Source organism: Salmo salar, chromosome 28 (genome assembly GCF_965601325.2).
Source record: "Salmo salar chromosome 28, fSalSal1, whole genome shotgun sequence".
NCBI classification, from domain to species: Eukaryota; Metazoa; Chordata; class Actinopteri; order Salmoniformes; family Salmonidae; genus Salmo; species Salmo salar.
Window position 1 is genome coordinate 38,260,752 of NC_138318.1, and position 27,142 is coordinate 38,287,893.

Consider the following 27,142-nt stretch of genomic DNA (forward strand, 5'->3'; position numbering starts at 1 on the left):
AGAAAGGTAGACCTGGCTCTCAAGAGAAAACAGGCTATGTGCACACTGCCCACAAAATGAGGTGGAAACTGAGCTGCACTTCCTAACCTCCTGCCAAATAAATGTATGACCATATTAGAGACAAATATTTCCCTCAGATTACACAGATTATTTATTATCCCTTTTGTACTTTAACTATTTGCACATAATACGACATTTGAAACGTCTATATTATTTTTGAACTTTTGTGAGTGTAAAAAGTACTGATAAGTTGTTTTGCTCATTATACTTTAGTTTATTATCTACTTCACTTGCTTTGGAAAATGTTAACATATGTTTCCCATACCAATAAAGCCCCTTGAATTGAGAGAGCGAGGGGGGACGGGGGAGCAAGCAGGAGAGAGAGAGAGAGAGAGAGAGAGAGAGAGAGAGCGAGGCCCCTCCCCAAGAGGAAATCTATCCAGCTCTTTGGATGCAGGGCTAGAGGATGATGTAAATTCACACTTGTAGTGCGCTCTGCCCAAGCGATCTGTCCTGCCTGTAATACCGTTCCTGAAGACTGGAGTGTGTATTCACGACCAGTAAACGCACACCAGACCAGTACTGTTGCTACAGCTTCAGTCTACACAACGGATACCATTCGGTTGGGGTTCAAGACTGGGCATTTTTGGATCTGAAGATATTCTCTATTGGAATATATTCTGACTTTTCAGTCTGCTTTTCTAGCGAGGATATTTATTTGTTAGTTTTTTTCTTTCCTTTTGTGTGTGTGTGTTGATTCAAGAGGTAAGTGTATTTTATTTTATGCAGTGCTTATATTCCCTATCGCTCTCTATTTTCCTGTATCCCCCCCACCCCCCTTTTTTTCTAAGGAAGAAAATAGAAAAGTGAGCAGATATGAAGGAATCTATTTCTGGTTATTTCAAATGAGGACACGTTTCTACATGTCCATCAAGTTATTCTGCAGCTCCGTGTTCATTCCTTCGTCAATAGGTTATAGGTTTTCTATCACAATCAAATGGTTTTTTTTTATTCTCTTTTTTTTGAGTTGATGGTGTGAGAGTAAGATAGCATTTACACCAAATCACAGAAAAAAAATGAAATAATAATATAATTATAAATAACATAATTCAACCACACAGAGCTCATAACAGCAGAATGAAGTTGGTTCTGAAAAGAGTTGAGAATTGTTCGTAATATTTCATTTTAAGAGCGATTGATTACCCCCAAAAAATACTATTCCTCACTATTGTTCATTTTAATAATACACTACCTGACCCCCACTCACTTTCCAATAGCCTACACAAGGCTACTTTTCTGTATCCGTGTAGCTTCTCCGACGGGGAGACGACACGTTCAGAGGTAAAAGCTCCATTTTACCTCTGGTGGCAGCGCAGCATTGTTCTCCGTCCGTCCCTCTCTCTCTCCGCATTGCAAGTACCAAACACGGAGACGGACTACCCCAACGACGCTGCGCTAGCGCGTTCATACCACACCGACTAGAAACCCTCTAACTCCTCAGCGGAAAGGGAGCAACAGGGATCCCCGAGTTATTTCACCCTCCCTTATTCACTACGATATATTTAACATTCCTCATGGATAGCCTACTGAGGGATACCGAGGGCGCAGAGAGAATATCATTCATCGTGGAGATAGAACTACGTAAAAGACAAATCGCGTTCTAAGCAACTAAGCCTCTTGTCGGCAGGAAGCTTCGGAGGAGCTGGAAGACACCCCAGTGAGTGTCTATTCCTACGCTGATCCGGGAGAGCGGAGGTTTGACACCGAGGGCAGATTAATAAACCGGTGGGGAAACTCCCTGCCGGTGGGTGTTTTGTCTCCCCTCTGCTCTCCCCCTACAGCCACAACAAGCTCAGCGCCAAGGTCCAGCTCCTCTGTTCACGTTAGACCTTTTTGAGAGGTGGTGGTGGTGCCTGTGCGTAATGTGTGTTTTCACCATAAAGGAGGTTAGGAGGTCCAACGCCTAGTTTTGATTTACATTTGTTTGAGTTGTCTATTAATGGCAATGTAACGTGAAATCAACCAAAAAAAATGCACCCTCTCATTTGGATTTAGGTTAAAAGTTGGGTGAAAAAAAAAAACGAAATTCCCTTATAAGTGAATTACTTTTTGCAAATCCAATCCGTTTTCGACGTCGATTCAACGTCATCACATGTATTTTAGTTGTTGATGTTTGAAATGACGTGGGAACAGCATTGATTCAAGCCGTTTTTGACCAGTGGGGTAGCCCCGAAGCAAGCCCCGTTTTGATGTGTGGTGTGTTCCTCTCTGCATGCGGTTCAGTGCCACGTACCGGAGCGCGCTCATATCGCATTTCGCACTGGGTCTCTCTCTAGCCTACCAGTCCACTCAAACAACGCACCGATTTTCACGCCGACCCGAAGCAATTACCTTAGTTTTGTTCGTATAATACCCTGTAAAATAGTGATAAACTAGTGGCAATATCATAACTCGTTCATGACCCAATCAATCACTTATCTCTTAAGATAATGATCTATAGTCTCCGGTATCAATAAGCGTCTAGGGGAAAAAAGCAGTTGAGATGATAACAATTATTATCTGATAGAGTGGATGACATATTTAACTTGGCAAGTCAGTTAAAAACAAATTCTTATTTTCAATGATGGCCTACTGGGGAACAGTGGGTTAACTGCCTTGTTCAGGGGCAGAATGACTGATTTTTACCTTATCAGGCCAGGGATTTGAACTTGCCACCTTCCAGTTACTAGTCCAATGCTCTAACCACTAGGCTACCTGCTCTAACCACTAGGATACCTGCTCTAACCACTAGGCTACCTGCTCTAACCACTAGGCTACCTGTCTCTAACCACTAGGCTACCTGTCTCTAACCACTAGGCTACCTGTCTCTAACCACTAGGCTACCTGTCTCTAACCACTAGGCTACCTGCCTCTAACCACTAGGCTACCTGCCTCTAACCACTAGGCTACCTGCCTCTAACCACTAGGCTACCTGCCTCTAACCACTAGGCTACCTGCCTCTAACCACCAGGCTACCTGCATCTAACCACCAGGCTACCTGTCTCTAACCACCAGGCTACCTGTCTCTAACCACCAGGCTACCTGTCTCTAACCACTAGGCTACCTGCTCTAACCACTAGGCTACCTGTCTCTAACCACTAGGCTACCTGTCTCTAACCACTAGGCTACCTGCTCTAACCACTAGACTACCTGTCTCTAACCACTAGGCTACCTTGCCTCCCTATATGTTTACAGTTCTACATTAAAGCAGATTCCCACACTAATGGTAAGCCTATCTACATAATGTATGTAGCGTGACTATTAGCTCGATGATGCGCAGTCCGTGTGAATACAAAATCCACCGTTAATTGGCATTCTCTCTTTTTTCCTCCAGATGATCAAAATAAGGATATAGGCTATATATATATATATATATATATATATATAATAATCTAATATTACCACAAGGTAACTGAACCCGAGCATTATGCCTAACCTAATAAATATTTAGGTTGCTACAGATTATCAGAATTTGTATTGGCTATTTATCTTATATGATTAAATACTTAACATTATGGTATATCACAAGGCTACTTGAAATGAATGTTAAGTTTCCTCTCCTTTGATCAAAGTTGTTAGGGACAAATGTGTGTATTGAAGACCATGGGGATATTTGCTAACAGCTATCTAGGGCAGCAATCCACATGATTGTGTAGTAGGAGTATAGACCTATGGGAGTGATGAAATAAAGTCAGCCATTGATCTTGGTGATTGGTGTTAAAAGGCCCAATCCACTATTTTGGGGCAGATTTACATGAGAAACAATAGGGCATTAATTCAACAACGTCTAGGCTTTATGGTTTCAATATACACCCTGATTACACATATACCAAGGACGTTCTTGATAGGTAACCTCACTGTAATACCCAACTGATTAAAACCAAATGGTAGACCTATAGCTGCAAAAACAAAGGAGAATGGCTTGATATCAATAGTCTACACCAGAGCATTCTATTTAACAACAAATGGCTCTGGGCTACACTAATGACAGCATATCTTGAACGGTACCTTTTAATAACTGATTTAAAATAAGAATAGCAACCACCAGCTATTGACATTGAGCTATTGTACAATTGGGAGATAGACAGTGGAATAAATAGCCTGTCATCAGTCGGTCAGTCAGACGGAGTAGGGAGGAAGAGCTACACGAAACAGGTGCTATCTAGAACCTCAGATGGTTCTTTGGGTGTCCCCACAGGAGAACCCTTTGAAGAACCCTTTTTTGCTTCCAGATAAAACCCTTTTGGTTCCAGGTAGAACCCTTTTTTGCTTCCAGATAAAACCCTTTTGGTTCCAGGTAGAACCCTTTTTTGCTTCCAGATAAAACCCTTTTGGTTCCAGGTAGAACCCTTTTTTGCTTCCAGATAAAACCCTTTTGGTTCCAGGTAGAACCCTTTTTTGCTTCCAGATAAAACCCTTTTGGTTCCAGGTAGAACCCTTTTTGCTTCCAGATAAAACCCTTTTGGTTCCAGGTAGAACCCTTTTTTGCTTCCAGATACAACCCTTTTGGTTCCAGGTAGAACCCTTTTTGGTTCCATGTAAAACCCCGAAAAAGTTTTTACCTGGACCCACCAAAAAAGGAGTCTCCTATTGGGGCCCCCAAGTGGTGCAGCGGTTTAAGGCACTGCATCTCAGTGCTAGAGGTGTCAGTACAGACACTAGTATCATAACTGGATGTGATTGGGAGTCCCATAGGTCAGTGCACAATTGGAACAGTGTTATCCGGGCTAGGCCATCATTGTAAATAAGAATTTGTTCTGAACTGAATTGCCTAGTTAAATAAAAACTGGGGACAGCTGAAGAACCCTTCTTTTTTATCTAAGAGGGCAGCCTATTGTTCTGCTGTGTGGACATCCCCAGGGCAAAGTCACTGGTCAGTTGTTTTTTTCACAGAGCAGGACCTCCATAACTGGAGTCTAGTAGGTTAACCAGGTCACTATACAGACGTGTCATCTAGACAAAGGACTGAGAATATTATCAATAACACACTTTGTTTTCTTTTTAAACTTTGACCTTTGACCGATCTAAGGCAGTAATAGTATAGAACGACCCAATGCAGTACTATTTCTAAATCCAATTAGTTATTCTCTACATTTAGGCCTAATTCAATTTCATCCATCATCGATGAAACAATAAGGCTTTTCTAAATCACCAATTCCAATCCTACCAGAAAGAAATCGCTAATTATAGTGAGCGACATAGAGAGAAGGAGACTGAAGGGAATTACAGTGAGCGACGTAGAGAGGAGACTGAAGGGAATTACAGTGAGCGACGTAGAGAGTGAGACTGAAGGGAATTACAGTGAGCGACATAGAGAGAAGGAGACTGAAGGGAATTACAGTGAGCGACATAGAGAGAAGGAGACTGAAGGGAATTACAGTGAGCGACGTAGAGAGAAGGAGACTGAAGGGAATTACAGTGAGCGACGTAGAGAGGAGACTGAAGGGAATTACAGTGAGCGACATAGAGAGAAGGAGACTGAAGGGAATTACAGTGAGCGACATAGAGAGAAGGAGACTGAAGGGAATTACAGTGAGCGACGTAGAGAGGAGACTGAAGGGAATTACAGTGAGCGACATAGAGAGAAGGAGACTGAAGGGAATTACAGTGAGCGACATAGAGAGAAGGAGACTGAAGGGAATTACAGTGAGCGACATAGAGAGAAGGAGACTGAAGGGAATTACAGTGAGCGACATAGAGAGAAGGAGACTGAAGGGAATTACAGTGAGCGACATAGAGAGAAGGAGACTGAAGGGAATTACAGTGAGCGACGTAGAGAGGAGACTGAAGGGAATTACAGTGAGCGACATAGAGAGAAGGAGACTGAAGGGAATTACAGTGAGCGACATAGAGAGAAGGAGACTGAAGGGAATTACAGTGAGCGACATAGAGAGAAGGAGACTGAAGGGAATTACAGTGAGCGACGTAGAGAGGAGACTGAAGGGAATTACAGTGAGCGACATAGAGAGAAGGAGACTGAAGGGAATTACAGTGAGCGACATAGAGAGAAGGAGACTGAAGGGAATTACAGTGAGCGACATAGAGAGAAGGAGACTGAAGGGAATTACAGTGAGCGACATAGAGAGAAGGAGACTGAAGGGAATTACAGTGAGCGGGAAGAGGAGGAGAAGGATTAAAGAAAGGAAATGAGCTTTTCCTCTTGTTTGCTTGAGTCCAACATGGAAACTAGGCTAAAAGGCCTCCAGTGTAATAAGCTAAACTCACCACCCTGGCCGTCCATGCCAAGCCTGCTGTCCTTTAGAGCAGTAGCAGCTCCAATACCTTGGCAGGTGATAAAGCCTAGACAGCCAAGCACCAGTCCATTGATAGTGTGGGTTGGTGTGTGTCTGCCATACGCACACACACACACACACACACACACACACACACACACACACACACACACACACACACACACACACACACACACACGGCTAGTTCGTCTCATCTTGCAGTGCCTACCACCCCCATGTGGTAAAAACCATGCAGCTGCTACAGCAACAGAGCCGTCTCTCCTTCCTTTCATAGCATTACAATGACGACCCCCCCCCCCCCCCCGTCTACCACAGACCTCTCTCTTTCTCGCCCTCTCCCTCCCTCTATCTCACTCTCTCCCTCCCTCCCTCTCTCTCTCTTTCTCTCTCTCTCTCTCACTTATGCTGGCAACAGTCATCTGTTCATCCCAGCCAACAGTAGAGAGGCTACACACCAAAACTAAACTATGATATATTCTCTCTCTGAAATGCAACCTGCCAGTGTCCCTGTCCCTCCCTGTGAATTCAGATGCATTCATGAATGTTCTTTCGTGTCTGGGTAAGACCAAGTGGGTTCCGGATCCCAGTAGGCTGGGTAAGACCCATTGCGTCTAAGTATACCTGGGTAAGACCCAGTATGTCTCAGTAGACCTGGGTAAGACCCAGTGGGTCTCAGTAGGCCTGGGTAAGACCCAGTATGTCTCAGTAGACCTGGGTAAGACCCAGTATGTCTCAGTATACCTGGGTAAGACCCAGTGGGTCCCAGTAGGCCTGGGTAAGACCCAGTGGGTCCCAGTAGACCTGAGTAAGACCCAGTGGGTCTCAGTATACCTGGGTAAGACCCAGTATGTCTCAGTAGACCTGGGTAAGACCCAGTATGTCTCAGTAGACCTGGGTAAGACCCAGTGGGTCCCAGTAGGCCTGGGTAAGACCCAGTGGGTCCCAGTAGGCCTGAGTAAGACCCAGTATGTCTCAGTAGGCCTGGGTAAGACCCAGTATGTCTCAGTAGACCTGGGTAAGACCCAGTATGTCTCAGTAGACCTGGGTAAGACCCAGTGGGTCCCAGTAGGCCTGGGTAAGACCCAGTGGGTCCCAGTAGGCCTGAGTAAGACCCAGTATGTCTCAGTAGGCCTGGGTAAGACCCAGTATGTCTCAGTAGACCTGGGTAAGACCCAGTGGGTCCCAGTAGACCCACAGTAGGACCTATGCATCCCTTCTTACTCACTCTCTCTTTCTCTCTCAACAACTTAGAATAGTGACAAATGTAGACAGTTGGTGAAGGTGCCTGGGGGTAAAGTAACAATCTATTATTCATCCTAAAGAATAAAAAAATCTGTTCTTCTGAAATCAAAGCCAGAATAAGAAAGGAAACAAAATCAAAAACAGTCTACTTTCTAAAAGAAATGATACTGGGAATTCTATTTCTAAATTATATTATAGTTGTTGTTCCTTTTGCCTAAAATAGATGGATATCTTCCTAGATGTAATATAGATAGCTATCTTCCTAGATGTAATATAGATAGCTATCTTCCTAGATGTAAAATAGATAGCTATCTTCCTAGATGTAAAATAGATAGCTATCTTCCTAGATGTAATATACAGATAGCTATCTTCCTAGATGTAAAATAGATAGCTATCTTCCTAGATGTAAAATGGATAGCTATCTTCCTAGATGTAAAATAGATAGCTATCTTCCTAGATGTAAAATAGATAGCTATCTTCCTAGATGTAAAATAGATAGCTATCTTCCTAGATGTAAAATAGATAGCTATCTTCCTAGATGTAATATACAGATAGCTATCTTCCTAGATGTAAAATGGATAGCTATCTTCCTAGATGTAAAATATAGATAGCTATCTTCCTAGATGTAATATATAGATAGCTATCTTCCTAGATGTAATATACAGATAGCTATCTTCCTAGATGTAAAATGGATAGCTATCTTCCTAGATGTAAAATGGAAGACTCAGTAGTTGTAAACTGACTAGTTGAAGACCACCATGAAGTATTACCATCATATGCTATGTATGTAGTTGCTGTGAAATTGTTTCTGAATCTTTTTTTCTTTAAGGCGCTTTTGTGCGTCTCAAATGGCACTAGATTCCCTATATAGTGCACCACTTTTGAACAGCACCCATAGGGCTCCAGTGCACTAAATAGGGAATATGATACTATTTGGGATGCAGGCCTTGTTATTCCAGAGTTAAAGTGCACTTAGGCGTGTTGATCTCTCTAGCTGTGGCTATAAGCTATCCCTGTCCTGTGGCTATAAGCTATCCCTGTCCTGTATAAGCTATCCCTGTCCTGTATAAGCTACCCCTGTCCTGTGGCTATAAGCTATCCCTGTCCTGTGGCTATAAGCTATCACTGTCCTGTGGCTATAAACTACCCCTGTCCTGTGGCTATAAGCTATCCCTGCCCTGTGACTATAAGCTATCCCTGTCTTATCCCTCCTCCTAAAGGTAACTAGCTGGAGTTAATAGTGCGTGTGTGTGTGTGTGTGTGTGTTTGTGTGTGTGTGTGTGTGTGTGTGTGTGTGTGTGTGTGTGTGTGGGTGTGTGTGTGTGTGTGTGTGTGTGTGTGTGTGTGTGTGTGTGTCATACCAGGTTGCTCAATTTAACACGGCTAGTCCAAACTTATTGGAGCAGAAGTCGGTTTCGTCGGGTTTGGAAAAATTTCCTGCCGTCTGCAGGAGCTTCTTAGTATGACAGGGAGAGAAATCCATCACCCCTAAAAACATGAACACCATTAACTTCTCTGGGCTAGGTGGGACGTGACCGTCCCACACTATCTAACAGCCAGTGAAATAGCATGGAGCGAAATACAAAACAGCAAAAATATCATAATTTCAATTTCTCAAACATACGACTATTTTACACCATTTTAAAGATACACTTCTCCTTAATGTAACCACGTTGTCCGATTTCAAAAAGGCTTTACAGCGAATACAAAACATTAGATTATGTTAGGAGAGTACTTAGACAAAAATAACCACACAGCCATTTTCCAAGCAAGGAGATGTGTCAATAAAACCCAAAACACAGCTAAATGAAGCACTAACCTTTGACGATCTTCATCAGATGACACTCCTAGGACATCATGTTACACAATACATGTATGTTTTGTCGATAAAGTTCATATTTATATCCAAAAACAGCATTTTACATTGGCGCGTGATGTTCAGAAAATGTATTCCCACCAAAAACTTCAGGTGAATGACCACATCAATTTACAAAAATACTCATCATAAACGTTGACAAAATACATAACAATTATTTTAAGAATTATAGATACAGTACTCCTTGATGCAACCGCTGTGTCAGATTTTAAAATAGATTTTTGGCGAAAGCACATTTTTCAATATTCTGAGTACATAGCTCGCCATCAAAGCAAGCTATACAGACACCCGCCAAGTTCTGGGGTCACCTAAACTCAGAATTAGTATTATAAATATTCTCTTACCTTTGCTGATCTGTGTCAGAATGCACTCCCAGGACTGCTACTTCCACAAGAAATGTTGTTTTTGTTAAAAAAAATCCATATTTATGTCTAAATACCTCCGTTTTGTTCGTGCGTTCAGGTCACTATCCAAAGGCATAATGCGCGAGCGTAATTCGAGACACATAAAGTCAAAATGTTCCATTACCGTTCGTAGAAGCATGTCAAACATTGTTTATAATCAATCTTTATGGTATTTGTTACGTAAAAATGCGATAATATTCCAACCGGACAATAGCGTATTCATTCCAGAAGAAAAAGGAGGGGAGCGCTATCGGGCTCGCGCATCACCAAGTCCTTTGTCCATAGGTAGTCCACTCATTGACTGAGCTCCTATTCTCTGCCCGGTTACAGGAGAATGATGAAAAAAACTTTCTGAAGGCTGTTGACAGCCATTGGAAGCCTTAGGAAGTGCAACGTGACCCCACAGACACTGTAGTTTTGATAGAGATTCAAAAGAAGAACTACAATTCTCAGATCTCACACTTCCTGGTTGGATTTTTCTCAGGTTTTTATCTGCCATATGAGTTCTGTTATCCTCTTATGGCTAGGGGGCAGTATTTTCACGCCTGGATAAAAAACGTACCCGATTTAATCTGGTTACTAATCCTACCCAGTAACTAGAATATGCATATACTTATTCTATATGGATAGAAAACACCCTAAAGTTTCTAAAACTGTTTGAATGGTGTCTGTGAGTATAACAGAACTCAAATGGCAGGTCAAAACCTGAGAGATTCCTTTACAGGAAGTGGCCTGTCTGACCATTTCTGGAACTTCTTTGCCATCTCTATCTTTTACTAAGGATCTCTGCTCTAACGTGACACTTCCTACGTCGTCCATAGGCCCTCAGAGCCCGGGAAAAACCTGAATGTCGTCATCCCAGCCCCAGGCTAAAACACATTATCGCCTTTCTCAAGTGGCCGATCAAGGTACTCTGGGCTTAGGCGCGTGACCTGGTCGCCCCCGTCTTTGTGATTTTTTCCTCTGTTTGCCGAAAAGGAGATTCCCGGTCGGAATATTATCGCTTTTCTACGAGAAAAATGGCATAAAAATTGATTTTAAACAGCGGTTGACATGCTTCGAAGTACGGTAATGGAATATTTAGATTTTTTTTGTCACGAATTGCGCCATGCGCCCGACCCTTCTTTACCATTTCGGATAGTGTCTGGAACACACGAACAAAACGTCGCTATTCGGATATAACGATGGATTATTTTGGACCAAACCAACATTTGTTATTGAAGTAGAAGTCCTGGGAGTGCATTCTGACGAAGACAACAAAGGTAATGAAACTTTTGTAATAGTAAATCGGAGTTTGATCAGGGCTAAACTTGGTCGGTGTCTAAATGGCTAGCCGTGATGGCTGGGCTATCTACTGAGAATATTGCAAAATGTGCTTTCACCGAAAAGCTATTTTAAAATCGGACATATCGAGTGCATAGAGGAGTTCTGTATCTATAATTCTTAAAATAATTGTTATGTTTTTTGTGAACGTTTATCGTGAGTAATTTTGTAAATTCACCGGATGTTTGCGGGGGGTATGCTAGTTCTGAACGTCACATGCTAATGTAAAAAGCTGTTTTTTGATATAAATATGAACTTGATTGAACAAAACATGCATGCATTGTATAACATAATGTCCTAGGGTTGTCATCTGATGAAGATCATCAAAGGTTAGTGCTGCATTTAGCTGTGGTTTTGTTTTTTGTGACATTATATGCTACCTTGAAAAATGGGTGTCTGATTATTTCTGGCTTGGTACTCTGCTGACATAATCTAATGTTTTGCTTTCGCTGTAAAGCCTTTTTGAAATCGGACAGTGTGGTTAGATAAAGGAGAGTCTTGTCTTTAAAATGCTGTGAAATATTCATATTTTTGTATTTTTGAGGAATTTGTAATTCGCGCCACGCCTATCATTGGATATTGGAGCAGGTGTTCCGCTAGCGGAACGTCTAGATGTAAGAGGTTATACTGACAGACATCATTCAAACAGTTTTAGAAACTTCAGATTGTCTTCTATCCAAATATACTAATAATATGCATATTCTAGTTTCTGGGCCAGAGTAGTAACCAGTTTAATTTGGGTACGTTTTTCATCCGGCCGTGAAAATACTGCCCCCTACACCTTGACAGGTTAATAAAACAATTGACTAAAACATTTAAACTCCTAATCCAAACCTGTGGACATATCCAACATGTTTGCCTTGTAATGAACAATAGAGTTTGGCCACTCGTTGAGAAACCGGGTGACCAGAGATTCAAGCTGTCTGCACCGTGAAGGATAGGTCCCCTACCGGTGGGCACTAACGGTCAGAGGTGGGACCAAGTCTCTATTACTCAAGTCGCAAGGTTCGAGTCTCAAGTCGAGTCCCAAGTAGAATTGGTCAAGACTCCAGTCAAGTCGTGGATTCTAACAGCAAGTCAAGTCGAGTCACAAGTTTTCAAGTCAAGTCAAGTAAAAAACTAAATCTATACATGCAACGACTTGATCAACTACAAATCTTTGTCTATTTATTGATGCTACCAGACAACCCTTTTCATTATTTTGTCTACAACACACTTTGATGAACCTATGTAACTGTAAAATAGGGACCATGTAGCAGTGGCAAGGACATGAAACCAGCAGAAGGCAAGGCAGGTTAACGTGCTCAGAATGTACATTTATTTACAGGCCTTGGTGATCCGATGGTGAAAGCACCACATCATACAAAATATACAAGTAGATTGACCAAATATACAAAGTCATTAGCCCAAAAGAAATAGCCTTTGTATCAGACTTAACCTGTCGTATTTGAACGGACCCAGGTCGAAGGCAAGACTGTACAGCCTCCCCTTGAGAAACCAAATGGAATCTGTCTAACTGGAGCTCAAACAGGTAGGCCTATATAATATAATAACATGGCCCCCCCAGGACCATACAATTACCCAGTTAGCAATTACAACCAATAAACTGGTTGTACAATGTAAAAGGCGATGTCCAACTCCATTGTTACGTTGGTACATTCGTATCAATCAGACATAATGATTATTCATGATATTTCAACACCATTTATACATGGAACATTAATTTGATCTTTATTCAACGTTCTGACTCCAAAGTGTTTAGCTCTTTGCCACGTAGCCTATTTCTATACCCACTGAGGCGTGGCCGGCTCCTATTACACACAACCAGGACGACAGAGACATAGGACGACAGAGATACGGAACTCCGACATAACCCTTTGGAAATAGGAACAAAAAGAAACGAAGAAATGAAATAAACAGAACTTCTACGTCATGAATCTTGTGAAAGTTCATGTGCACAATAAACATCGTGTTCACTCAGAGGGTAAAAAAAACGGTTGGCTAAATTAAAATGTAATGTAGGCCTATCAAACATGACAAAGAAATGAAAGATTATATTATATATGCAAGCTTCATAAGTAAATTATACATTTCAAGCAATTGTTACATACCAAAATACCAGTAGGAAATATGCTAGTGATTATTGCCCCATTGCTGATGAGTTTGTAAAGTAAACAGTTAATATTATTGATCACCAAACCATTTTTGGAGCTTCATATTTATTTACCTTTATTGAACTAGGCAAGTCAGTTTAGAACAAATTCTTATTTTCAATGACGGCCTAGGAACAGTGGGTTAACTGCCTTGTTCAGGGGGCAGAACGACAGATTTTTACCTTGTCAGCTCGGGGATTTGATCTTGCAACCTTTACGGTTACTAGTCCAACACTCTAACCACTAGGCTACCCTGCCGCCCCAATTAGGTCAAGCCTCTCATCCTATAATTTCAAGTTTGAACCGTACCCGATCCTATAGCTGTACAGCAAATGAGAAATCTGTTCCCTAGCTCACCACCTGACCTGTTTTGATTGACAGTTTGCTGGTCCAATCAGAGTGCCAAGTGTGCGTTTCACTTGCCAAGTGAAATGTGACTCCAGTTTACAACTCTGCTAACCATGAAGGATATCCCCTACTCGGGAACACGAAGCATGAAGGATAGCCCCTGCTTGGTTAGGAGAATAACACTACTCAACACCACACCACAAAAATGTCTCCCAACTCAAGACCCTCCCAGCCACAATAATATTAAACAGTCCACATCACCACACTATAATATCAACTATTTTTTGAAAATAACTCATAAAGTTCAGTGCATCATGCAAAATACATGCAGAATGTTTCCCGGGTCCTGTGTAGATGGACTTACATCAGTCTTACATGAGTAACTAGAGTAACCAGTAACCAGAGTAACCAGTAACTAGAGTAACCAGTAACTAGAGTAACCAGTAACTAGAGTAACCATACCTAGAGTAACCAGTAACTAGAGTAACCAGTAACTAGAGTAACCAGTACCTAGAGTAACCAGTAACTAGAGTAACCATACCTAGAGTAACCAGTAACTAGAGTAACCAGTAACTAGAGTAACCAGGAACTAGAGTAACCATACCTAGAGTAACCAGTAACTAGAGTAACCAGTAACTAGAGTAACCATACCTAGAGTAACCAGTAACTAGAGTAACCAGTAACTAGAGTAACCAGTACCTAGAGTAACCAGTACCTAGAGTAACCAGTAACTAGAGTAACCAGTAACTACAGTAACCAGTAACTAGAATAACCAGTAACTAGAGTAACCAATAACCAGTATCATCATGCATCATGCAAAATACATGCAGAATGTTTCCCGGGTCCTGTGTAGATGGACTTACATCAGTCTTACATGAGTAACTAGAGTAACCAGTAACCAGAGTAACCAGTAACTAGAGTAACCAGTAACTAGAGTAACCAGTAACTAGAGTAACCATACCTAGAGTAACCAGTAACCAGAGTAACCAGTAACTAGAGTAACCAGTAACTAGAGTAACCATACCTAGAGTAACCATACCTAGAGTAACCAGTAACTAGAGTAACCAGTAACTAGAGTAACCAGTACCTAGAGTAACCAGTAACTAGAGTAACCATACCTAGAGTAACCAGTAACTAGAGTAACCAGTAACTAGAGTAACCAGGAACTAGAGTAACCATACCTAGAGTAACCAGTAACTAGAGTAACCAGTAACTAGAGTAACCATACCTAGAGTAACCAGTAACTAGAGTAACCAGTAACTAGAGTAACCAGTACCTAGAGTAACCAGTACCTAGAGTAACCAGTAACTAGAGTAACCAGTAACTACAGTAACCAGTAACTAGAATAACCAGTAACTAGAGTAACCAATAACCAGTAACTAGAGTAACCAATAACCAGTAACTAGATTAACCAGTAACTAGAGTAACCAATAACCAGTAACTACAGTAACCAGTAACTAGAGTAACCAGTAACTAGATTAACCAATAACCAGTAACTAGAGTAACCAGTAACTAGAGTAACCAATAACCAGTAACTACAGTAACCAGTAACTAGAGTAACCAGTAACTAGATTAACCAGTAACTAGAGTAACCAGTAACTAGAGTAACCAGTAACTAGAGTAACCAGTAACCACTGAGTCAGACATCATGTTAGAGTCTGGACGCTGAGTCAGACATCATGTTAGAGTCTGGACGCTGAGTCAGACATCATGTTAGAGTCTGGACGCTGAGTCAGCCATCATGTTAGAGTCTGGATGCTGAGTCAGACATCATGTTAGAGTCTGGACGCTGAGTCAGACATCATGTTAGAGTCTGGACGCTGAGTCAGACATCATGTTAGAGTCTGGACACTGAGTCAGACATCATGTTAGAGTCTGGACGCTGAGTCAGACATCATGTTAGAGTCTGGACGCTGAGTCAGACATCATGTTAGAGTCTGGACGCTGAGTCAGACATCATGTTAGAGTCTGGACACTGAGTCAGACATCATGTTAGTCTGGACACTGAGTCAGTCATCATGTTAGAGTCTGGACACTAAGTCAGACATCATGTTAGAGTGAGACTGTGTAACAAGCCAGGAAGGCTGCTCCATGAAATTAATCAGTATATATTCTCTCTCTCTCTCACTGCTATTTTCACATTTTGTAAATGTTCTCTGCATTATAATAATAATTAGGTGGGTGTCCTATTTCACACATTTACAAGTCTGTACATTTATCACCTAGCCAGCTCAGTTACTGTCCCAATGCTCCTAACCGCTAGACTCCTAACTGCTAGGCTCCTAACCGCTAGACTCCTATCTGCTAGGCTCCTAACCGCTAGGCTCCTAACCTCTATGTTCTTAACCGCTAGACTCCTAACTGCTAGGCTCCTAACCGCTAGGCTCCTAACCGCTATGTTCTTAACCTCTATGTTCTTAACCGCTAGGCTCCTAACCGCTATGTTCTTAACCTCTATGTTCTTAACCGCTAGGCTCCTAACCGCTAGGCTCCTAACTGCTAGGCTCCTAACCGCTAGGCTCCTTTTCCGCTAGACTCCTAACCTCTAGACTCCTAACCTCTAGACTCCTAACCTCTAGACTCCTAACCGCTAGGCTCCTAACCTCTAGACTTCAAACCCTTAGGTTCTTAACCGCTAGGTTCTTAACCGCTAGACTCTTAACCGCTAGGTTCTTAACCGCTAGGCTCTTAACCGCTAGACTCTTTCCCGCTAGGTTCTTAACCGCTAGGTTCTTAACCGGTAGGCTCCTAACCGCTAGGTTCTTAACCGTTAGGTTCTTAACCGCTAGACTCTTAACCGTTAGGTTCTTAACCGCTAGGCTCTTAACCGTTAGGTTCTTAACCGCTAGGCTCTTAACCGCTAGGCTCCTAACCGCTAGGCTCTTAACCGCTAGGCTCCTAACCGCTAGGCTCCTAACCGCTAGGCTCTTAACCGCTAGGCTCTTAACCGCTAGGCTCCTAACCGCTAGGCTCTTAACCGCTATGCTCTTAACCGCTAGGCTCTTAAACGCTAGGTTCTTAACCGCTAGGCTCTTAAACGCTAGGTTCTTAACCGCTAGGCTCCTAACCGCTAGGCTCCTAACCGCTAGGCTCTTAACCGCTAGGCTCCTAACCGCTAGGTTCTTAACCGCTAGGTTCCTAACCGCTAGACTCTTAACCGTTAGCTTCTTAACCGCTAGGTTCTTAACCGTTAGACTCCTAACCGCTAGGCTCCTAACCGCTAGGTTCTTAACCGCTAGGTTCTTAACCGTTAGACTCCTAACCGTTAGGCTCCTAACCGCTAGACTCCTAACCGCTAGGTTCTTAACCGCTAGACTCCTAACCGCTAGGCTCCTAACCTCTAGGTTCTTAACCGCTAGACTCCTAACCGCTAGGCTCCTAACCTCTAGGTTCTTAACCGCTAGACTCCTAACCGCTAGGTTCTTAACCGCTAGGCTCTTAACCGCTAGACTCTTTCCCACTAGACTCCTAACCGCTAGGTTCTTAACCGCTAGACTCCTAACCGCTAGGTTCTTAACCGTTAGGATCTTAACCACTAGACTCTTAACCGCTAGACTCTTTCCCGCTAGGATCCTAACCGCTAGGCTCCTAACCGCTAGACTCTTAACCGTTAGGTTCTTAACCGTTAGGTTCTTAACCGCTAGGTTCTTAACCGCTAGGCTCCTAACCGCTAGGCTCCTAACCGCTAGGTTCTTAAGCGCTAGGCTCTTAACCGCTAGGTTCTTAACCACTAGGCTCCTAACCGCTAGGCTCCTAACCGCTAGGCTACCTATTTTTGATCTCTTTTCTTTTCAGTTTTTTTGTCAAATGTTTTTCTGTTCCTAAACTTATCAGAGATCACATCTGTTGTTTAGTGTCTCCCTCCAGAATAATCTAGAACTAATGTATTATCTGTCATAGCTTAGGGCCTAATCTCTTACTGTTTTTAGATGCAGCAGAACAGAATGAAATAGAGAGTGGTGTGTGTGCATGGTCATCAGACAGCAGCGTCTCAGGACTGGAGCTGTAATCGAGTTACAAGCATCTCAATTCCCTAATCTTCTCCTTGTCAGTAGCTACAACTGTTAAATGGCCAACTCTCTTGTTCCCCACTTACCTCTTCCGTGTTCTACTGAAGCACACTAGCATGGAAACTAGACTAGCACACACACACACACACACACACACACACACACACACACACACACACACACTCTATAGCGGAGCAGAGACAGAGTTACACGTAAAGACACAATGCCATTGTGTTGTCAGGGGAAACATAACATTAAGCTTGGCAGAGGAATATCTATTTTTAACTCCAGTGGTTTAATAGAAGATGCATTCATAGTAGTAGTGTGTGTGTGGGAAGGTATTCGTGTGTGTGTGTGTGTGTATGGGAATGTGTGTGCGTGTGTGGGAATGTATTTGTGTGTGTGTGTGTGTGAGGGGGCGTGTTACTTCAGTTGCCCTGTTGTATTCATGAGCATTTCAAATTAGCTTTCTGATCACCGTGAAGAGAGGAGGGCCTTTTAGTTCAGGAGCCGCCTTAGGGGTCTCGCTCAGTGGCCTGTTTCCGTGGTCACAGCTAAGTGGCGTGTTGCCGTGGTCATAGCTCAGTGGCGTGTTGCTAGCTCAGTTGCGTGGTCAAATATTCAGTCTAGAAAGGACCCCTTCTCTTTTATGAGAATAGAGTAGAGAGAGCAGAGAGAGTAGAGAGAGTAGAGAGAACAGAGAGAGTAGAGAGAGCAGAGAGAGTAGAGAGAGCAGAGAGAACAGAGAGAGTAGAGAGAACAGAGAGAGTAGAGAGAACAGAGAGAGTAGAGAGAGCAGAGAGAGTAGAGAGAACAGAGAGAGTAGAGAGAGCAGAGAGAGTAGAGAGAACAGAGAGAGTAGAGAGAGCAGAGAGAGTAGAGAGAGCAGAGAGAGCAGAGAGAGTAGAGAGAGCAGAGAGAGTAGAGAGAGCAGAGAAAGTAGAGAGAGCAGAGAGAACAGAGAGAGTAGAGAGAGCAGAGAGAACAGAGAGCGTAGAGAGAGCAGAGAGAGTAGAGAGAGCAGAGAGAACACGAGAGAACAGGAGAGAGCAGAGAGAGTAGAGAGAACAGAGAGAGTAGAGAGAGCAGAGAGAACAGAGAGAACAGGAGAGAGTAGAGAGAGCAGAGAGAACAGAGAGAGTAGAGAGAGTAGAGAGAACAGAGAGAGCAGAGAGAACAGAGAGAACAGAGAGCGTAGAGAGAGCAGAGAGAGTAGAGAGAGCAGAGAGAACACGAGAGAACAGGAGAGAGCAGAGAGAGTAGAGAGAACAGAGAAAGTAGAGAGAGAGTAGAGAGAGCAGAGAGAACAGGAGAGAACAGGAGAGAGCAGAGAGAGTAGAGAGAACAGAGAAAGTAGAGAGAGAGCAGAGAGAGCAGAGAGAGTAGAGAGAACAGAGAGAGTAGAGAGAACAGAGAGTAGAGAGAGCAGAGAGAACAGGAGAGAGCAGGAGAGAGCAGGAGGGAGCAGGAGAGAGCAGGAGAGAACAGGAGAGAACAGGAGGAAACTGGAGGGGAACTAGTGAACTGAGCAAGGCAGGAGAGAACAGGAGGGAACAGAAAGGAACAGGAGGGGTCCCACCCACTTGCTTTGTATCAGGGGTCTAGAGCCCTGTCACTTTTCGAATGCAAAGACATTCTTTTCTACCATCACCATAGAAAAGAGGGGCGGAAGGGGGTGGATGGATTGTTGGGGTGAACGGAGGTGGGTGGGTGGAGGGGGCTGGATATTAGGTTTTTGGGGGGAGGAAAGGGCAACACAAAACCGTTGGAGGGAAGAAAAAAGGTTTTCATAAAAATCCACAGTGAATACAGCGGTTCATCTGGGTGGTTATTCTGGGTTTTACCAACGATGCCCACTATCAGAGAGAAGCAGGCTAATCTGGGTTTTACTAACGATGCCCACTATCAGAGAGAAGCAGGCTAATCTGGGTCTTACTAACGATGCCCACTATCAGAGAGAAGCAGGCTAATCTGGGTTTTACTAACGATGCCCACTATCAGAGAGAAGCAGGCTAATCTGGGTCTTACCAACGATGCCCACTATCAGAGAGAAGCAGGCTAATCTGGGTCTTACTAACGATGCCCACTATCAGAGATGATCAGGCTAATCTGGGTTTTACCAACGATGCCCACTATCAGAGAGAAGCAGGCTAATCTGGGTTTTACCAACGATGCCCACTATCAGAGAGGATCAGGCTAATCTGGGCAAGATAAATAAATCCCACTGATATACAGAGACACTTAAGAAGGCATTAGGGTCTCTATCTCAGTATCAACTCCCATAAGGCATTAGGGTCTCTGTCTCAGTATCAACTCCCATAAGGCATTAGGTTATTTGTTTCAGTATCAACTCCCATAAGGCATCATGGTCTCTGTCTCAGTATCAACTCCCATAAGGCATCATGGTCTCTGTCTCAGTCTCAACTCCCATAAGGCATCATGGTCTCTGTCTCAGTCTCAACTCCCATAAGGCATCATGGTCTCTGTCTCAGTCTCAACTCCCATAAGGCATTAGGTTCTCTGTCTCAGTATCAACTCCCATAAGGCATTAGGGTCTCTGTCTCAGTCTCAACTCCCATAAGGCATTGGGGTCTCTGTCTCAGTATCAACTCCCATAGACCCGGAGCGGTAGACCCGGAGCGTTAGACCCGGAGCTGTAGACCCGGAGCGTTAGACCCGGAGCTGTAGACCCGGCGCGTTAGACCCGGAGCGTTAGACCCGGAGCTGTAGACCCGGAGCGGTAGACCCGGAGCGTTAGACCCGGAGCGGTAGACCCGGAGCGTTAGACCCGGAGCGTTAGACTCGGAGCGGTAGACCCGGAGCGTTAGACCCGGAGCGGTAGACCCGGAGCGGTGTGTGCTGTTGCTGATCTGTGCTCACAGATATCAGATTTCTTAAAATGTAGCCCAAACAGAGATTACAAATAGAATAAATAGCATCTTCACAACATTTTCCCTTGTTAGAGATTTCTGAATCCGCCTTTCATTGACTCTGAACTTCCCTATTGCGTTTTCCTCCATAAATACCTTTTTTTTTTAAAAGATGCATTGTTTGATGAGAGAGGAGGAAGTTGAGGGAAAATCAACAGACAGAGGTAGACTGAATGGTACCATGCTGTGTGTCTCTTTGCATAACATTTGCATCAGCCAGCAAGCCATATGACATCCATTAACCTCCAAGGAGATGTCCCAAATGGCACCTTATTCCCTACATTGAGCCCTAAAGGACTTGGTGAAAAGTAGTGCACTATATAGGGAATAGGGTGCCATTTGGGACACAAACCGAAAGTGATTTCCCTTCACTCCTCATACTTACAGACACTGTCTGAATGAGTCAGTTGTTACAATGACTGCTAATTGGATTTTAAATAACGCCGATTTCTGTCTCTTTGTGGGTACAGGAATTAAAGGAGGCCACAACGTGATCCAACGAGCAGGGGTCTGACCGTAAGGGAACTGCTGCAACCAACGATCCGTCCATTGTCCTGTCGTCCGTTGGTCTCCTGAGGAGTAGCTGAGGGGGGGGGGGACGTACCACTCTGTTACCAAAATACCTTGGATTAATGTATGGCACAGGCTCACGGTGGGAGAACGTGATTCTGGGTTTCCTGCAGGGCTGGAGTACATAACTGATACAGGCCTGGAGTGAGCCTGTACTATCAGGATTGGTGTTGGCATGGCTCAGTCCACCTTTTGGACCTTCTCTTCATCATGACTGGTCTGCTTGACCACAGACCCTGAGGAGAGCCTGTAACCGTCAGAGGTAGTGAGCCCCCTTTTTCTCCAGAGGATTTTTCCTAAGAGGACGGGGCCTCCATGTAACACAAAGAGATCTAAGTTGGACGATACAAAGACTCTACAACTACTACTACAAAAAAAATACAACAACAAAAAACCAGGAAAACTCAGGCTTGCTTTGGAGAGGAAAAGCCTGCAGCTTTGTCTGAGTTTGAGTGGAGATGCTTTTTCTACCAGCTTATTTTCCATGGCAAAGACTTTGATGACTTGAGCAGCTGACAAAACAAGAGGAGGGTCAGATAAAAAAAAAAACAGATCAGTTTAAGTTCAAACACACTAACCAAGGGTATAACCAAACACCTTCTTTCTCTTACTACACTAATAAACTTAACCTTTCTGAAAAGGACTTAATAGGAAAGATTTCAACGTAAATCTCGATTGGATCTGCTGGATTGGGAAAGGATTCTTCGGTGGCTGGTTATCGATTCTTTTAAATCAGGTATGGCAGCCACAGTATGATTGGATGGTGGCTTCTTTACGCCTCGCTGACCAAAACCCAGGTTTCTAACAATATGTGTAATTGTATGTGTGTGTGTGTGCGTGCGTGTGTGTGTTTTCTAATGAGACGTGAGGAGAGGTCAGGACATTCATTCTTAATTGAAGTCAAATCAGAAGCCAGCTACTGGTCTAATGAAAAGAGAAACAAAACTTCACTAGTCACAGTAAAAGCTAAAGGAGGACAACGGACAAGCAGTTTGCATCTTGCTGTATTAAAAGTTGTTTGTTTGTTTGTTTGTTTGTACATAGAGGTATCGTACGTGACATCTTTTACTTGTTTTGTGCTCATCTAACTTACATGTCAATGAATATTCATTTTCTGGCTACCAGTCACAGCTCTGGCTACCAGTCACAGCTCTGGCTACCAGTCACACCTCTGGCTACCAGTCACATCTCTGGCTATCAGTCACACCTCTGGCTACCAGTCACATCTCTGGCTACCAGTCACAGCTCTGGCTACCAGTCACATCTCTGGCTACCAGTCACATCTCTGGCTACCAGTCACAGCTCTGGCTACCAGTCACACCTCTGGCTACCAGTCGCTACCAGTCACATCTCTGGCTACCAGTCACAGCTCTAGCTACCAGTCACAGCTCTGGCTACCAGTCACAGCTCTGGCTACCAGTCACAGCTCTGGCTACCAGTCGCTACCAGTCACAGCTCTGGCTACCAGTCACAGCTCTGGCTACCAGTCACATCTCTGGCTACCAGTCACATCTCTGGCTACCAGTCACAGCTCTGGCTACCAGTCACATCTCTGGCTACCAGTCACAGCTCTGGAGAGAGAAAGAGAGAGAGAGAAAGAGCGAGAGAGAGAGAGAGAGACGATTTCACAACAGTTCATCACAAGGCCTGGCTTTGTTCACATACACACACAGTCTAGCAGTGATGAAAGGCAGCCTTGAGAAAGATACAGAAACATGTAAAACAACTAAGGCCAAGCTATTACGTTTCACAAGCTAAAGCCAAAAAGCCCAAGCACAGGGATTCAATTCAGTAGCCGAACCCACATGTTGAAGGATTTTCTCCAAACAGGAAATGAGGGAAAGCGAAATACATTGTAAATGTATGAAGTCTCTAAAGTCTGAGAGAAATATGTTCCCTGAAAACATCCCTTTGCACTCAAGGCAGTTTTAGCCTTGCTAGATGCTCAAATGTGTTTTCTGTGATAGGCAAATTGTAAAAGTAACGATTTATATCAATTTAAGTCAGCATAAGGCCTACATGCCATATCTAATATTGCAGATTAGTGCAGAACAGACTTGAGGCAGGACAATTCAAACAAACAGCATTTATTAGAAACCAGGGGTTTGGCTTCCCTGTAAAAGCCTTCCTTGTAAAAGCCTTCATTGTAAAGGCCTTGTGCTTTAACTTTACCCTTCTGTCTCCTTCCTAGGGAGGAGACGCCACAACCTCAAAACAAGATGGCCGCCCAATGCAAGAACTTCCTGCTCTTCTTGACCAGGCTAGGACTACTCCTGGGTCTGGCTAACCCTCTGGTGACCTCTGCCTCCTGCCCCTCGGCCTGCCGGTGTGATGGGACCTTCATCTACTGTAATGATCGAGGCCTCACCTCTATCCCTACCGGCATTCCGCTGGATGCTACTATTCTCTTCCTCCAAAACAACAGGATCAAGAGCGCCGGCATCCCCACCGATCTGAAGAGGCTAAGCAACGTTGAGAAAATCTATCTGTACTGCAATAATCTGGATGAGTTCCCCCAAAACCTGCCGAAAGGGGTCAAAGAGCTGCATCTACAGGAGAATAATATCCGCATGATTACGCATGCGTCGCTGGGTCAGATCCCGGTGATTGAGGAGCTACACCTGGATGATAACTCCGTCTCGGCGGTTAGCATCGAGGAGGGAGCGTTCAGGGACAGTAACCACCTGAGACTACTCTTTCTCTCCAGGAACCATCTGAGCACCATCCCGTCCGGCCTTCCGCAGACCATCGAGGAGCTGCGCTTCGACGACAACCGCATCTCGTCAATATCAGAGGCATCCCTGCAGGACCTGATCAATCTAAAGAGACTCGTCCTGGACGGGAACCTGCTCAACAACCGCGGCATCGGCGAGATGGCCTTCATCAACCTGATTAATCTCACCGAGCTCTCCCTGGTGAGAAACACCCTAACGTCGCCACCGGCTAACTTACCAGGAACCAGTTTGGAGAAACTGCAGCTCCAAGACAACCACATAAACCGGGTACCGGCCGGGGCCTTCGCTTTCCTCAGGCAGCTGTATCGGTTGGATCTATCAGGCAACAACCTGAGCAGTCTGCCTCACGGAGTGTTCGAAGACCTGGATAACCTCACGCAGCTCCTACTCCGTAACAACCCGTGGCAGTGTACTTGCCGGATGAAGTGGGTGAGAGATTGGTTAAGGTCGCTGCCGACAAAAGTCAACGTCCGAGGGTTTATGTGCCAGGGACCAGACAAGGTCAAGGGCATGGCTATTAAGGATTTGTCCATGGACTTGTTTGACTGTGGAGGATCTGACTTGGGCAGGGGCCAGGGGGACCCTACCGAGACCAGCACTGTCTCTAACACCTTATTGCCCTCACAACCCCAATGGCCCTCCTTTGTGACCAAAAGACCAGTGGTGAGAATGCCTGACCGGAATAAGAACTACCGCAGTACTACGACACCGTCAGGAAGAAAGATCATCAGGATCAGTGTGAAGTCGAGCAGTGCAGAGACAGTGCACATCTCCTGGAGGGTTTCTGTACCCTTGACTGCCATGAGGCTCAGCTGGTTAAAACTGGGCCACAACCCTTCGTTCGGTTCCATCACGGAGACTATCGTACAGGGCGAGAAGAAGGAGTACCTCCTAACAGCTCTAGAACCGGAATCCTCGTACAGGATATGCATGGTTCCCATGGAGACCAGTAACATTTACTTGACGGACGAGACACCAGTTTGCATTGAGACAGAGACCAGTTCTCTGAAGGCTTACAAACCCACCACCACACTGAACCGCGAGCAGGAAAAGGAGCCTTACAACAATTCCAGTCTGCCTTTAGCCGCGATCATCGGAGGGGCCGTGGCTCTGTTGGCAATAATAATGCTGGCGTTTGTGTGCTGGTACGTGCACAGGAACAGTTCACTGTTTTCCAGGAATTGCACCTACAACAAGGGCCGTCGGAGGAAGGACGATTACGCCGAGGCGGGGACGAAAAAGGATAACTCAATCTTGGAGATACGAGAGGCCTCTTTTCAGATGATCCCTATACACCCCGTGCCCGTGTCCAAAGAGGAGTTTGTGATACATACGATTTTCCCTCCGAACGGATTGAGTCTGTACAAAAGCCCGCACAGCGAGACCAGTATTAGCAACAGGAGCTACAGAGACAGCGGAATACCAGATTCAGACCACTCCCATTCATGATATTGATAACGCGGGACATTTCGTTATAAATGAGTGCGTTCGTTGATGACATGAAACTAAAGTGGCTAAAAGACTTTGTTATAATACACTGGATCTACAAGACTGAGTGGGGAATCAATGTTCTTCTGTACATTTGCCCATATAATTTATATTTAAGGACATTTTATGACAAAGAGGAGAAGAAATGTGGTTCACATTGCAGATAGTAGGGCCATCACTGAGCCGCAGGTCAGTGTATATTGTAACTAAAACTGCAATTCTATATTTTAGGGGTTGGTAGTAATTTGTAACTGTATTTTTTTTTTGGCTTACGGTTACCCTAACAACCAACTATAAAAAAAAACTCTGTTCCACTGAGATATAATGACTTGTCAACTGTGAAAGTGGGTTTTCATTGCTGTGTTGAACAATCAGACTTTAGAGAACCTTGTAGAATAAAGCACAGGTCATTCTTTACACTTGTTTTGTGAATGTTCGGTAAAAACCAAAAGGCAAAAAAAAAAAAAAAAAAAAAATGACATGATGATCGAAACTAGGGCCCAGCTCATTAACTGAGAAGAACCAGGGCGAAGCCGCTAGACAGTCGTTCTCTGAGGAGAGACAAGCAGAGAGCAGTCTCCTACATGTATCTGACTATCTCTGGAAGCATGACTAGATATGGAGCTGTCCTGCTTTACTTCTCTGCTTGTCTCGCCTCAGAGAACGTTTAGTTCCTCTGTTTGGAAAAAACACAGAAACACCGAGAGAGCCGATCGCAACAGACGCCCAGGCGGGCACGGCTCCGGGGTGTGTGTGTGTGTGTGTGTGTGTGTGTGTGTGTGTGTGTGTGTGTGTGTGTGTGTGTGTGTGTGTGTGTGTGTGTGTGTGTGTGTGTGTGCGTGCGTCTGATGTGTGTCAGGCAGGCCACAGCACAGGGCAGATGAAGCACACAGACCTTTAGGACAATTACCCAGGATGAGATTAACCCATGCAGGGTGGCCAGGCTGACAACAGAGATGACATAAAGAACCCCAACTATATCTATTTGTTCTAGCCAACAAAAAAGGCTAAACTACAATGGATGACATTCTCCAGTACCCTGTACCATACGTCATCTAAACGTTGCCCTCAAACATAGCTTAGATATAAACCGGTCCGTGAAAAAGGTTCTATAAATAAACAACACATTGGCTTTCTTTTGAATACAAACTGAGCATCACCGATTTCCTTGTTTATGATTAGTCCCCCCCCCCCCCCCAGATTGACTACTTCTATGTTGCCACAATTTCAAAGTTGAAATGTTCTTTATAAAGTAGATTTGTTCTTTACAAAGTTGAATTGTTCTTTATAAAGTAGATTTGTTCTTTACAAAGTTTAATTGTTCTTTACAAAGTTGCTCAGGGATTCTTGAAACAATTGTCCTGTCTTTCGAGAATCCCTGAACTGAAAACCAAAGTGCGTTGAATGCCCTTTGGCCAGTCGTGTATGTGCCTTGATCCAATGCTTATTGTATTTAGCTTTCTAAGAAATCACTGACTTTTTTTGGGTCATTCACACTTGAATATGAGAAAATATTGCAGAATAAAAGCGGATAAAAATATCAAAGACTGGTCTCTCTTACCTGAAACACTAACAAGACATTTCAAAATTACAATTTGGGCCACATTCTCAATTTGAATAACAGAAATGTGTGGGGGGCACAGCTTAGTTGAGGTAATTGAAGCACAGGAAGAAGAAAAAAAATGTATGAAATGAAATGTATGAATTCACTACTGTAAGTCGCTCTGGATAAGAGCGTCTGCTAAATGACTAAAATGTAAATGTAAGTAA

At 43.9% G+C, this 27,142-nt stretch overlaps 1 protein-coding gene across 1 annotated transcript; it reads left to right on the plus strand.

The window, feature by feature from the left end:
* The first annotated feature begins 464 nt into the window (after positions 1 to 464).
* Positions 465 to 26,917, plus strand: LOC106589919 (leucine-rich repeat transmembrane protein FLRT3). Its single transcript, XM_014180366.3, has 3 exons — positions 465 to 765; positions 21,050 to 21,885; positions 23,341 to 26,917. Exon 3 carries the CDS (start codon positions 23,369 to 23,371, stop codon positions 25,331 to 25,333), a length of 1,965 nt encoding a protein of 654 aa, XP_014035841.1. The 5' UTR covers positions 465 to 765; positions 21,050 to 21,885; positions 23,341 to 23,368; the 3' UTR covers positions 25,334 to 26,917.
* The last annotated feature ends 225 nt before the right edge of the window (positions 26,918 to 27,142 follow it).

Coding starts and splice junctions, on each gene's coding strand:
- LOC106589919 (XM_014180366.3), top strand. CDS start 23,369: ATGGCCGCCCAATGCAAGAACTTCCTGCTCTTCTTGACCAGGCTAGGA.